The 15,497-nt window shown below is 39.9% G+C and overlaps 1 protein-coding gene across 1 annotated transcript in view; it reads left to right on the top strand.

Annotated features, from left to right (window-relative positions):
- nlgn3a (neuroligin 3a) overlaps nt 1-15,497 on the top strand; it is a 186,031-nt gene that overhangs the window by 161,136 nt on the left and 9,398 nt on the right. Inside the window, exon 8 of the mRNA XM_044127108.1 lies at nt 8,697-9,486. Within this exon, the coding sequence (XP_043983043.1) occupies nt 8,697-9,486 (790 nt within the window). The remainder of the gene's footprint in view (nt 1-8,696; nt 9,487-15,497) is intronic.

The following is a 15,497-nucleotide window of genomic DNA, read 5'->3' as shown; positions in this document are numbered from 1 at the left end:
CCTTCACAGAACAGCTGCATTTAAACTGAGATTAAATCCCACACAGATAAACTCTCTTAGGAGTTTTCTAAAGGCCGCTGGTTGCACTGGGATTGAATTGGGGGCATTGGATAAAGAATTGTTAAAAGAATTGAAAACTCTGTTTCCTTTTTCTCCCATTTAACAATTATGTTTGACGTTGTTTATCGCATAAAACTCAGTTGAAATACCTTGAAATTTGTCATTGTAATCAACAAAATGCAAAGTAACGTGAGCACTTGTGCAAGGCACTGCAATTTTCCACGAGAGTACTGAACTGTAGATTTAAGAGCCATGATTTTTCTCAAACGACCTCTACAAAACCCACCCACTCAGGAGCACAAAACCAACATGTAGAGTCGCATGATAAAAGTTCTTTGTAGTTCATATATCTATTTCTGCTACATACAACCAGTAGAACGCAGCTTTCTGTTCAGTTTGGCTTTTCATTGTGTGCCAGCAGTCTGCATAACCAGATGAAAGGGTGGAGTTCAGTTCTTACTGCAAGTGTAGTGAGTGGGAGTCAGTTTATTTATAGAAATCCCCCCACCAGGTTCTGCAGAATTTAAAATCTTTCAGGTTAAAAACATAAAATAAAAAAGTGATGTAAACTGTATCCCGTGCAGAGCCACTGTAGGAATGTGCTTGAGGGGGATTGCGTGCATGCAGGTGTGTGGGGGTGTGTGGGCGTGGGGGTGTGTGTGTTTTGACCTCAAAATGCAGACTCTGTCTTCAGTTACAGTGAGGTTCATCCAATTTATGCTACCCTGAAAAATGCATTGTCATCGCAAGGAAAAACCCAAACCATCATTAGAGAGCAAACGGTACCCAAGTAGATTTTTTTTGTACAACTGGGCTCTCCCTGTAGCTTAGGACATAACAATACTATTTAAATCTTCATTTGTGCCATGTATATGGACAAAAAAGGGCAATAGGACCTATAAAACAAGTTTGCAAACATATTAAGATTATGAATAATGTAACAATGTGTTCATTAACAATGACACTGGTAATAAAAACACAATCATGCATAATAAACTTAAATAAATTATGTTGTTCTTATTGAAAAAAGAGTCAGTAAATGTCCACTACATTTGATTAAGTTGCACTTCTTGCCAGCTAGCAGAAAACGTTTTCACTCTCCGTTTATCATCATCCAAAAATACTAAATTAAGTCTCCGATGTCATGCTGTAGAAATGTAGGAATATGTTTAAAAATAGAACGTAGGCTGATGTCTCATGTTTAATCTCTTTAACTTTGGAACAAATTATACTACAGTTTTATGGTTTAACAATGCTGGTTTTGGTTTTTGAGTTTTAAATCTAGTTTTTAGATTCGACCACTTAGGGTTTAGTAGGTCTGAGTGCAGGGTGTAGTTCACATAGTAAGTTCTGCCTGTTGTAAACCTTAATAAAATACAAGAAATAAACACTGACAATAAAAGAAAAATATGGCACTCACTCATTATTGGGTCAGTAATTTTGAATCCAGTGCAAAATGTAAAAAAGATTTTAAGTATTATTTGCATCAAAACACTGACACGCATGTTACTAACCTTTATTTGACCTTTACTATAGAAACAACAAATAGGCTGTTAGTTTACAGTTTAACATTTTCTGTAACAAACCCTTACACTGTTGATGAATCAGAAAATTACAAGTGTGTTCCTGTTTTTAAATGTTTGGCTTACAAAGCCCAAAACTACATCATTAAAGACACTATTTTTTTTTTTTTTTTTTTTATTTTTTTTTTTACATTTATGTATCATTTATTTGCACATCAGGAGATTATACATATATAGATGGTACATACATTGTACAAAACTTACATGACTTCTCCTATTTTTTGTTTTCTTTGTTACACAGTTTTTTTCCCCTTCCCTCTTTCTTCTCCCCTTTCCCCCTTCTTTCCCTCTTCCCTTCCCTTTCCCCGTAGCGAACATAAATCCCTGTATTAACATAACAAAAACAGGACCAAATACGTATAATTACATAAAATAAAAATAAAAAAATAAAAAATACATTAACAACCAAAAAATAAATTAATTAATTAAAAATAAATAAATCAAATAAAAAATAGGGGTGGGTTGGAGGGGGGGTTAGACGGCATTGAGAAGCTAAAAGGCAACAACTCTTCACTCAATTATTCTGTAAATTTAAGTCACATGACATGATGGGTCAATCACACCTATCTATACATTATAAAGGCAGAGCTTTTATGTATGTCATAAGAGGTGCCCACTTGTGAGTAAATTTAGCTGAATTACCTCTTACTGTCAATAGAATCTTCTCCATCTTTAAGCATGATCTAACAGTATTAAGCCACTGAGAAGTAGATGGAGGTATAGGAGATTTCCAGCAGAGTAAAATACATCGCCTGGCAAGGAGAGAACAGAAAGCCAAGACCTCCCCCTGCTGGGGCGACAGATTAATTGAGGTCCCTGGAACTCCAAAAATGGCAATTAGTGGATCTCTTCGGATCTGGATTCCAAAAACCCCTGAGAGTGTGGAAAAGACACAGTCCCAAAATTTTTGTAAACTTGGACAAAAGAAAAACATATGACTTAAGTTGCAGGGAGAGGTCCGGCACCGGTCACACTGGTCCAAAATTGAAGGAAAAATTTTAGAAAGACGGGATTTTGAGAAGTGGACTCTGTTTATCACTTTAAACTGTACAAGCTGTAACCTGGCACATGGAGTGCTTTGGCGTATACTGAGAATAACTTTATCCCACCATGAGTCAGACAGTTCAACACCCAATTCACGTTCCCAAAGAGTTCTGGATTTACCCGATGAGTCGGGCTCAATTCCCATAAGCTTTCCATATATATTAGAAAGGGGTGATTTCAGATTAGGTTTCAAAACTAGTAGGTCGACCCATAGTGGATCAACAGGAAGAGTTGGAAAATTTGGGAACAACGAAGAAACACAATGTCTAATTTGGAAATAGAGAAACAGATGAGAAGTAGGTAGGTTAAATTTTGAGGACAACTCCGTAAAACTAAGAAATAGACCATCTTTGTAGAGATCTCTCATTGTACAGATGCCTCTCTCATGCCAAACTCTGTAGCCAACATTAGTGGTTGCAGGAGAAAATATAGGATTTTTCAATAACGGCATTTTATTAGAGGGAGACGTAAATTTAAAATGGGACCTAAATTGTGACCAGATCTTCAGCGTAGAGAGCACTATAGGATTTGTAGTAACAGAGGAAAGTTTAATTGGTAATGATGAATAGATAATTGAGGCAGGTGAAAAAGATGTAGATATCGATTGAATTTCAAGTTTACACCAGAACAGATTGGGTGAATTCAGCCAATAAATCAATTTATGAATATGTGAAGACCAGTAATACATTGCAAAATTGGGTAAAGAAAGACCACCACTTGTTGTGAACTGTTGCAATAGAGAAAGCCTCAATCTGGGGGCCTTATTGTTCCATAAAAATGAAGAAACCATCTGATCCAGGGACTTGAAGAACTGTTTAGGCAAGAATAAAGGGATACATTGAAATAAAAAAAGAAATCTAGGTAGAACATTCATTTTAATAACATTAATTCTGCCAATTAGTGAAAGAGGGAGAGAGTTCCATCTCCGAAAATCTGATGCAATTTGAGAGACTAGGGGGGAAAAATTCTGAGAAAACATTGAGGGCAGAGTACGAGTAATATTAATTCCCAAGTACCTAAACCCCGAAGGGCTGAGTCTAAAAGGAATGTCAGATTGCCCAAGTTCCAAAGCCAATGAATTTACTGGGTAGCATTCACTTTTAAGCAAATTAATTTTGTAGCCAGAGAAAGATCCAAACTTTTCAAGAAAATCCAAAATTGGAGGAAGACTGTGTAAGGGATCCAAACATATAAGAGAAGGTCGTCTGCATATAAGGAGAGTTTAAGTTCAACACCAGAGCGGATAATTCCATGAAAAGAAGAGAGGGATCTTAGCGCAGCAGAAAGAGGTTCAATGGCTAACGCAAACAAGAGAGGAGAAAGAGGACAACCCTGTCTAGTACCACGTCCCAACGGAAAATAATCAGATTGGACGGAGTTAGTGACAATGCAAGCTTGAGGAGATGAATAAAGTAGTTTGATCCAGGCCAAAAACCTCCCACCAAAACCAAACCTATCGAGAACGGCAAACAGGTACTCCCATTCCACTCGATCAAAGGCTTTCTCGGCGTCAAGAGAAATGATCACCTCCGGAGACGTGGGGGAATGAACTGAAAAAATTGCATTCAATACTGTACGAATATTAAAGAACAAATGACGACCTTTGATGAATCCATTCTGTTCATGCGAAATAATGTGAGGAAGCACCTTCTCAAGCCGAGTAGCAGTATTTTAGCTAAAATCTTAAAATCCACATTTAAGAGCGACAGGGCCTATAAGATTCGCAAGCAGTGGGATCTTTACCCCTCTTCAACAGGAGAGAAATTGAAGCCTGAGCCAAGGTGGGGGGCAACAGGCCACGCCCTAGGGACTCATTATAGACCTCGAGAAGAAGAGGGGCCATCTTGTCTTTGAATTTCTTAAAAAATTCGGCAGGAAATCCGTCCGAGCGGGGCCTTACCACTCTGCATATTATTGATTGATGTAAATTTTCTTCCAATGTAATGGGCGCATCAAGTTGATCAGAAACCAATTTATTTATCCTAGGGATGTCAATATTCTGAAGAAAGGCAAATAACTCATCCGAGCCAGATTGTAGTTCAGATTTATACAGATTACAATAAAATTTCTTAAAAATGTCACTGATAGAAACAGGATCGGAAACGAGATTGCCTAACTGATCTTTGATTTGTGATATTGTGCGAGAGCTAGCTTTTCGTTTCAGTTGATGCGCCAGGAGCCTACTTGGTTTTTCTCCATGCTCATAAAAAGAGGCTCGAGATCGAATCAAAAGACGCTCCGCATCGGAAGTTGTTAGGAGATCAAGTTCAGTTTGAAGATCCAGTCGTTGCTTCAGTAAAGCGAGTGACGGATTAGTGGCATTTTGCCTGTCGATTCTCTGAATTTTTGATGATATTTCTGATATCTTAGCATGTCTATTTTTAGTAACATTAGCTGAAAAAGAGATAATCTGACCCCGAAGATAGGCTTTTAATGTTTCCCATAATAATGAGAAAGAAACTGTGTCGCTCTTGTTAAACGTAAGGAAATCATCAATTGTTGATAGGATAAATTTATTGAATGTTTCATCTGATAACAGGAGACTATTAAATCTCCAACAAGGGCAAGAACGGGGTTTATTCATGAAGTTTATATCAAGGCTTAAAGGGGAATGATCAGAAATAATAATCGGATGGTATTCAGAAGATGTGACTCTGTGCATTAAAGAGCCATCAATAAAAAAATAATCTATACGGGAATAGGACTGGTGTACCTGAGAGAAAAAAGAATACGTCTTTGTTAATGGGTTACGTGCCCTCCATGGATCTACATATCCATTTTGAGTCATAAAATCCGAAATAGATTTAGACATATTTGACTGCGTAAAGGCCCGAGATGAAGAGCGATCTAATGCTGGGTTCATTACACAGTTTAAGTCCCCAGCTAGAATCAACAAATGAGAGTCAAGAAAAGGAAATGTGCTAAATAGATTATTTATAAAATCAGGATTATCAAAGTTTGGTGCATAAATGTTCACTAATAAGACAGGGGTATGGAACAGAGTACCTGCAATTATAAGAAATCTGCCGTTCGTGTCTTGCATTATTTTTGATGCAGTGAAATGAACCTTCTTATTAAATAATATGGCTACTCCTCTAGCTTTCGAGTTGAAGCCCGAGTGGTAAATCTCCCCAACCCATGAATATTTGAGCTTGGACCAATTTCCATTCTGCAGATGTGTTTCCTGTAAAAATACTATATCAGGGTTTAGGCGCTTCAGATGAGAGTTTATTTTAGATCTCTTCACTGGACTATTAAGACCTTTAACATTCCAACTTAGGAATCTAACAGGAGCTGAAGAAGCTTTCAAATCAACGGACATGTGACCAGTTGTTTATAACAGAAGTTGAAGGATATTGCCACCCCCTCCATCCCCAAGAAGGGGGAAAAAAAAAACACACACAAAAAAAACAACATATACAAACATTTTCCCCCACCCCTTGCTTGCACTCTGCCCTTCCCCAAATGAAGGGACCGTGCAGACTCCAACAGGAGCCACTAGAAAACTTATCCTTACAGCTAAACAGCGCAACAACAACAACAAAAAAACCTCCCTGTGATACTAGGCGAGTCCTGCAGAATCAGCAGAATAGAGAAAATGTTAAAATATACAATATGCACTATTCTAGGAAATCAACAACACCTACAGAAAACATCCAATATTTGAAATACACAAGTAAACTGCAACCATTTCGAAACAGTCCGTTTTTTCTTTTCTTTTTTTTTCTCCTTTTCTTTTCCTACTTCCCATTTCTCCTTAATGTGAAAATATTACTTAACCAGACCAAACAAAGTCCCCAGAATGTGAAACAAATCTTTGTAATTATAGCTCTCATTTGGTAATAGACCCGATGTAGATATTGGCCTCCTCCGGAGAGGTGAAGACTCGCGTAGTTCCACCATGGGTAATCCGCAACCGGGCCGGATGAAGCAAGCCGAACCGGACCCCCTCAATGCCACGGAGCCGGCGACGGCAGTCTGTAAAGGCTGCTCGTGCTCGGGCCGTCCTGACAGTATAATCGGGGAAAACGAAGATAGTCATACCGTTCATCTTGATCCGCTGCAGCTCCCTTGCCTTCGACAGGATTTTCACACAGTCAGTGTAGTAATGTAGCTTAGCTACGATGGGGCGAGGGCGTTCACCTGCCTTGGGTTTAGGGATCGGGATACGGTGAGCGCGGTCTACCAACGGTTCCTCCGCGAAACCGAAGGCTTCCTTCAGCAACCGCGAGACGGCAGCCGTCGAGGCCGATAAAGGGTCATCCTCCGACTCCAATGATGCGGATGTTCTGACGCCGACCGACTCCAAGTCATCACATTTATCCTCCAACTGTGCCACAGTTTTAGTAAGGCTGTCTACTGTCTTCCGGAGGCTAACGATGTCATCAGTGCAGGTGGATAGGGATTTCTCCATCTCAGCAACCGTTACGTTTAGCCCAGTAAAACTCTCCTGCACCGCAGTGAGGCCAGAGGACAATTCCTTCTTGAAGGATAGCAGCTCGGATTTAATCGAAGAAAGACTTTCACCAAGAACAGCATGAAACTCTGCTTTAAGTATAGCGGTAAAGTCATCCCGGAGAGCCGCAAGCAGCTCGTGTTTAAGACTGCTGGTATCACTAATTGCAGCGGCACGGGCCGCTGCCCCCGACCCAGGAGATGACTCAGCACAGGTCGAGGACTCACCACGAGGACCAGGCCGCAGGTGGGACTGAATCGAATTTCCTCCTTTAACAGGCTTCGGTGGCATTTTAGTATCCAAAAAAGAAAGATGGTGTTCACTGTATAGGTTACGTATCGCTTGAAGTCGAAGACGAGAAAAAGTGCCAGGTAATAATCGAACAAAAAACAGCTAACCCCGCAGGAGCACGCCAAGACACAACTTACTCCACCGCCATTCAGCCGGAAGTCCCATTAAAGACACTTTTAAGGAAATGTTATTAGGCTATAAAAAAAAACAACAGGTTTTTAATGAAGGTAAATAAACAAGTTGATAGCATTGCCATTTTTGCATTCTGCGAGATATGATGACGACGTTATCATATCAACACCTCACCATATTCACTAATTGAAGCTACTGCTGAGTCCCAATCTGCAATTGCCAATCAGAACGTGAAAATTTTTGAACAGCAGCCTAACTCTTGTTGACTGTAGTCTGTACATAAGCAGTGTGGGTGCTCCAGAATTGCTTTAAAACTGGGAATTTACACAGTGCATTGCTGATTTTTCCAACACTGGTGTCTGCATAGGATGCATAGGGAACACTACAAGGCAAAATGAAAAAAAAACCTTCCTGTCAGTCGCATTTTGAATGTAGCATATGTTGCGTATTTGCATGTAAACATAGGCAACTAAGGCAATACTGTGGCTCTGGTGAGTGTGCAAGATTAAGGAGCTGTTTTCTTGGTGCTTTCATTTTTTTTTTTTATATAGACTGCAGAGAATACTCGCTCAGAATTCCACATATTTAGACAGATTAGATCTTTCTTACATTATTCTGTTCTGCACTTAACAGAGATAAATTAAAACACAATTTTAGACTTATAACTCACATATTCTTTTTCTGAAAACACATAAAGAACAATTACAGCCTGTACTGATAGATAGACTGGTCAAACTTGAACTGAATCATTCCACAGTGATAAATGCAGTCATTAGAACTAGCATTATCCACTAGCAGCGTTTGCTAGCATTTCCAAAAGAGCATGCAACAATGAAAGGAGGAAGAGAGTAGGACAGACAGATTGCTGTATCTTCCTTCTGTCTGTGAGACCAGGCCATCTGCACATTTATTATTACAACAATGATTCCATTATTGCTCTGTGTGGCAACAAGGACTTGCTCTGTCTGGCCTTTGTTATTCTTATCGGCTGTGTGGCTGACAGCCTGCTTTTGATCATGGCAGCAACAAAATTAACAACTCTCATGTAATGCAGTGCATAACTGAATCATCATCCTTAATAATGACACATTAAACATCCTCCTATCTCTTCTGTCTGTGTCCTTGTCCAGGTCTGTTCCACAGAGCTATCATTCAGAGTGGGTCAGCACTCTCCAGCTGGGCAGTGAACTACCAGCCGGTCAAGTACACCCGTCTCCTGGCAGAGAAGGTGGGCTGCAACGTCCTCGACACATCAGACATGGTGGACTGTCTACGAAAGAAGAGCTCCAGGGAGCTGGTGGAGCAGGACATCCAACCTGCTAGGTACCACGTGGCCTTTGGACCTGTCATTGATGGGGATGTTATTCCAGATGACCCTGAGATTCTAATGGAGCAGGGCGAGTTTCTCAACTATGACATCATGCTGGGGGTGAATCAGGGCGAAGGCCTGCGGTTTGTGGAGAACGTGGTGGATTCAGAGGACGGTGTGTCTGGAAACGACTTTGACTTCTCTGTGTCGGATTTTGTGGACAGCTTGTACGGATACCCAGACGGAAAGGACACACTGAGGGAGACCATTAAGTTCATGTACACGGACTGGGCAGACAGAGACAATCCGGAGACTAGGCGAAAAACACTGGTGGCTCTGTTCACCGACCACCAGTGGGTGGAGCCGTCAGTGGTGACTGCTGATCTCCACGCTCGCTATGGCTCACCCACCTACTTCTACGCCTTCTACCACCACTGCCAGAGTCTTATGAAGCCTGCGTGGTCAGACGCGGCCCACGGGGATGAAGTGCCGTATGTCTTTGGAATTCCTATGATTGGTCCCACCGACCTTTTTCCCTGTAACTTCTCCAAGAATGATGTCATGCTCAGTGCTGTCGTGATGACCTACTGGACCAACTTTGCCAAAACTGGGTAAGTTGTTTTTTTTTTGCTATACTTACATCTGATTACTGACTTCACTTTTTGCATATTGGCTTCTGGGCCATTCCCCATAAAGGCAGGTAGTATAGAAAGTGATTGGATAGATGTATAGAATTATACCAATTAGCATTTGATATTAGTGTCTAGCTGGGATAGCATACCACAGCAATCCAAGCTAGAAGTTGTTGATTATGTTCTATGAATCCGTGGTGGCTAGCACCATGTTTGCTGTTGTCACCTGGGGTAGCAGCCTGAGGGTTGACAAGATCAACAAGATCATTAGGAAGGCCAGTCTTGTTGTAGGAGAGAAACTTGTCTCTTTGGACATGGCGCTGCAGCGGACAGGGTTGTCCAAATTCAGAACAATTTTTTACTTTTCTACTCATCCTCTGTGTCAGTTGCTAACCAATTATAGGAGCTCTTTCAGCAACAGATGCAGACTGCCATGATGCAAAACGTTCTCTTTTACATTAACAGATAAATTCTTGTGACAGTGACACATTATTGAAAAATATCCATCTTTCAGAAAAAAAGTAGATTAAAAAGTTTGTAAGACGATAAAAAGAATGTCATTCTGTCTCACGTTTAATGAACATACCCTAACATCTGCTGAACAGCTGCAGTGTAGTAACAAAGGACTGTGCTTCACAGCAGACCACTTTTGTTTGAATATAACAGGCAGAGATTTTGCTGTAAGTGTCTCACGACATTATGGAAAAGATTTCTACTGAAGCTCCCAAAAGAACAACATACACCTTGAAGTCTTGTGGGAGGTGAGATATTGCAGTAAGACAGCAGACAACACAGCAGTGAGACAAGTCAGCTGCTATAAGAGGATTTGAATAACATTAGCGAATTAAGGAATGCCACATACTTTAAAGTACAGATTTTTAAAAGCAAACAGTGGTTAACTTTTGTGGTTTTCCAGAACATTGGTTACAAAGCCACATATATTTAAGCCATTAATAGACTTCCTTCAGGAGTTGCTGGTAGGTATACTCAAAAGAATGTCAATACTTAATTCAATATGTGAAACAAACGCTGTGAACATACCTGAGGACTGTTGAGAAATGCCAAGCCGAAGCTTTGTTCAGGCCATCTGTCTTTCATTTTTGAAGTGAGATTCTGTTAAATGGTTATAATGTATCAGTTGAAGTATAAAACTCTACAAACATCTTCAGTAAATATATATATTAAGGCTGGTTTGCCCTAGAAGCTGAAGCTCATGGGTAATTTAATAGAGTTCAAGCACGAAGAGGACTTGTATCATCTTAAAACAACACTAGTCTCAAAAATGCCACAGCACTTAAAGAAAATGCTATTTTATGTACTGGTAAACCATGGACAGGTTTGCCTGGGCGGTTATTTATATTTACACAGGAAATCGAGGTAGAAGGCTGTGCGCTACCAATGATCTTTCTGTATTGGACACTTACTGGTATAGAAACGGATAAGTCTTTCCCTTCAGAGTAACTGCCTAAAAGAAAAGTTAGGCCTTGTAAAAAAGCATTAATAAAACAGAAGTTAAATAAACTGCTGCAATAGTTTTAGTATGATGCTTTACTTCCTTACATTTCACATGGGAAGAACATCCTACATAGCACCTACCCTGCCCCATAAATTTTCTTCTATGCCTTCACTCTATTTCTATGCTGTCACCACTGACAGACTCTGACTAGTGGGTTTCATTCAAAGTAGTTTACCTTTAATGTTCATTGAACTTTTAGACCCTCATCTCTACGTGGCTTCGGATAAAAGAGCCTACCACATGCAAAAGCATGAACATAAACAAACATTAGTGGCACATTGGCTCCTGACTTGATTACTTGTGTAAATAATTTTTGATTTCTTTAATAGGTTACCACCCAATGCAAACATGATGTCGGCTTATAGGTTCATAAAAAAGGATTTTACACAGCGATTTTTTTTTTTGACACTGTTTCTGGAGATTCGCAGAATGAATATGTGTCAATTATCTGGTGGAGGTCACAATATTACTTGCTATAACCTAACAGAAGTGTACTTTTAGACTGTGTTTTTTTGTCTCTCCTCTTTTTGCTCTAGTTTTTCATAATTAGCTACCTTTTCTAAGCTGCTTGTGGATTTTTTAGCTCTGTACATCGATGTTTTTGCTTTTCAATGGGTCTTGTGAAATATTCAGTACAAGCATTTGCCCAAACCCAAAGACCCGTACAACCAATCTTTCGTTCAAATGCATTTACCATTGCACTCATATTTCTCAGTAAAGCTGATTTTACTATTCTGAATTTAATTAGCTCTGACTGTTGTGATATTTTATACATACTTATTTTTTTGTAGACATCTAAGTAGCTATATGTATAAACAACAATCATGGAACATTCTATGTAGAGAAGATCTGATGAAAATCGCTGTCATTTCTAGTTTCATATCAGTTTGACAATTGACAAGTAATGTGAATAATTTGTAAATTGCAAACCAAAACAAAGTAGAAAAACTATTTTCCCTAGAAGCAACATTAGCCTCTTATTTTAAGATTTTAATGGGAGTAATCGGAGCCCTTTAGCTCATAATGCAGCTCTCATTTTCCAATGTAATTATAATGAAGGTATTCCGTACCTGTAAGTCATGCTGCTATTGCTCAGTGTGGGTTTAATTGAAAAATATGTATATACGAATGAATTACACCCAGGGAGATGGAAAACTGATTCTGGATCAAATCAGCGTCTTTAATTGTTTTTTATTTGTTGTATTTTGGAAGAAAACTGATAAATATGATCCAGTTTAGGAATCTCAAACGTAACTTTGGCCTGTTTATTTTTCTTTATTAGCTGATTGAAAAGCTATTGTGACTTTTATGCATTTTCTTGTCATGTAGAGAAAGGATACAGGATAGACAATGGATAACAGTTGTGCAGAATTAAGCCTCTTTTAGGGCTTTAATTGCTGTTTTATGAGACGTAGGAAACGAGATGAACCATCTCCTTAACATCTGTTGACAACATGAAATAAAAAAAAGAGTAGACTGTTACAGGAGGTCAACACCTGAGTTGTTTTCTTGCCTGTTGCTTGCAGCTCATTGAAATATTTCAATTGGCAGCAGTAACAGTTATGTTGTTAAGCAGCATTATTTTTATAATACCTGTTTATTTTTGGTATCCAGATTATGATGCTTTTCACCAAAAGCATCATAAATAAACTATAAGGACTAATAATCACTAAGGGCCCCATGTCAGGAGGTTAAGTTAATAACAAAAGCTTAAACTGCCAAATAACAAACAGAGAAATGATTTTCTCATTAGACTGGACAGGGATTAGGTGACTTTCTTCAAACAGTACCAACAATTTGCCACAGATTGCTGCATTCTGGCAGCTGCTCCTGGAAATTAGTAAAACCAGTGATGACACAATTACAAACTTCTTCAGCTATTAATAGAAAGTAACAGATAGAAATCCCATCTCAGCTATGTTACAACATTGCCACTGCTGAAGAAAAGAGGCAGCTGGGGAAACGCAGCTCTAAATAGATGGCATGGCACAGAAAAGGATTTTTTTTTTTTTTTTTTTAACAGAGAGAGGGAGGGGAGGGTCGTTCAGAGGTGATTTTACCCAGACGTCCTGGGTCTCAGTCTGAAGACATGAGACATATTGAAGCTGAAGAAGATTAAAAGTTCCTGCTGAGTCTGTGTTTTGCTGTACGTGCTTGGCTGAGTGCTTTGGTTGAGTTTGCCTGAATAGTCAGTGGCCTTCTGTACACCTCGGTTTATATTGCATGTGTGTGTGTGTGTGGATGTATATGTGTGTGTTTGGAATAGGTTTTTATCTTTGCTCTGGTGTGCTGTAGCCCCGAAAACACAAAGACCTATCATGAAGGAATATCAAAGCTCTATGCTGTATTGATCCCTTCAGCCTTAGTCGATCGCCCATGCCTCGGGTGACTCACTCCCCACCATGCCTAATTTCACCCCCACCCATCACAGAGCCGAGCCATTTCATCTGACTACTAGTAATCATTTCTAACAACTTAAATTTAATTTGACAATCTCTGTTACCAGACAGGTATTGATCCCATCCTGAAAGGGATGCTGACTGAAATCTTGTTCTGTGTTTTATCTGTCTCTATATCGTCTGCTGTCCAATTAGAGGGCATTTACATTCAGTCATCTTGCAGCAAGAAGCTGGAGCTGCAAAGACTTGCATCGATATGGACCGATACGGGCTGCTGTTTCTTCTGAAGGGACGACTAAGGTCCATCAAATCAAAAACTGCCTGGCAGTCATCATTTCATGTCGCGTACGTCTTTATAGATACAAATTTAATGCAGAATTTATGTTCGTTTGAAACAGTATTTTTTTGTTGTTATTGTAAGCAACTTTTTGATTAATCTAAATAACGAACGTTTTAAACTTCGAGCGTGCTGACTCAGAGGAGCTGGACCATGGTCTTCGATTAAAGAAAGCTGGACTGCTCACTCCAGGTCTGAGGTCAAAGGTCATGGTGTCTTGTTTACAAGTGATGCTAAGGTGGAGCGGGAGATGGATAAGTTGATTGGAGCCTTGTATATATTGATGCTGCAGGAAGAGCCAAGCAATAAAGCTAAGCTATTGGTTTACCACTGCGTTGAACCTCATAAGATACAGATGATAAATTGCTTCCTGGGCCAGACTGACGATGATGTTCAGTCCTGGGCTGAATCCAGTTTTGTTGCCCTGCCCAAGTTCAGAGTGAGTCAGCCACTTGATTGAGAACCTCTGGGTCTCATCTTTGCTTTTAGATAATGTGCAGATAATGTGGTTCTGTGGTGCTTTCAAGCCATAACCATCAGCTTGCATTGGAGCGGTTAACAGCCGAGTGCAAAGTAGTAAGAATGAGAGAAAGCTCCTCTAAAACCGATGCCATGGCTCTCATCTAGTGGAATGCGAATCGGGTCACCTGCGGTAATGTCAACGTGCCAGAGTTTCGCTTTACTGCTTCATCTGCATTTTGACCCTCACCTACGCTCTTGAGATTTGGATCATTCCCAAAAGAATGAGGTTGTGGACACAAGCAGATGAAATTAGTTATCTCCACCGGGTGCTGAGCTCAGACTTTGAGGCAGGATAAGGAGTTATTAAACTAGAGCTGCTATTGCCTGTCATTGAAAGGAGTCAGATTAGGTGATTTTGGTTAAATTGGGTCAGGTTGTCTCCTGGGCGCCTGTCTTCGGAGGTTTTCCAGGTCATGGGGCCATGAGAACGTCTCTAAGGGGGATGTCCGGATTTAACTCCTGAAGCAGTTATCTCGGCGACCAATGTCCAATTAGCAGAAGACAGTGCAGGGCTATAGTGAGTTTACTGCCCTTCTAGCTACTGTCATTGGGTTAAAACTGCTTCTATCACAAAAAAATTTATCCAGATTTTAGACATTTCAAACACCCACTATTCTTCAATGAGTCTTATCATTATGGATTTTTTTTTTCTTTTTTACTACAAACCTAATTTCATTTGTATGGATTTCCTTGGAACAAACCAAGACAAACTCACCTTTTTTAGACTCAGTGCAAGTATGCTACGGCACGGATATAAGCCACGATGTGTCATCTTGGCATCATTCCAGACAAAGAGAAAAAATGCAAACCACAATTAGGCACTCAGATGATAAAGAGTCTAGGATTTGATGCCAGCATTAAAAACCCTCTGCTTTAATAGTCCCATATCTCATGGAGTGGCATCTACCTTTGACTCTTACAGTGGGGCGTCAAACTTTTTCCTAACATTTTGAAGTTTATTCCCCTCATTTAGACCACACTGAGGGATATAGATCTCTGCTCCAACACCACCCAACCCAATTTGGCTCTGGAGGACATATTTTTAATTAAGACCCAGCTGAATTCCCCTTGGCTTCTTCGCCTGGCCCAGCAACCATCTTGCCTATATCTGTAAAGTATCTCTTTCTGCCCTTCCAGATGTTTGCAGTGAACTGACCCAGATTGTACTTCCTGTCCCTGCCTCTAAATCAGCTGTAGGAACATGTGCAACACGATG

The sequence above is a fragment of the Gambusia affinis genome, linkage group LG09, assembly GCF_019740435.1.
Source record: "Gambusia affinis linkage group LG09, SWU_Gaff_1.0, whole genome shotgun sequence".
NCBI classification, from domain to species: domain Eukaryota; kingdom Metazoa; phylum Chordata; class Actinopteri; order Cyprinodontiformes; family Poeciliidae; genus Gambusia; species Gambusia affinis.
Note: the sequence above shows the minus strand (reverse complement) of the source record. Positions and strands in the feature narration are given on the sequence as shown.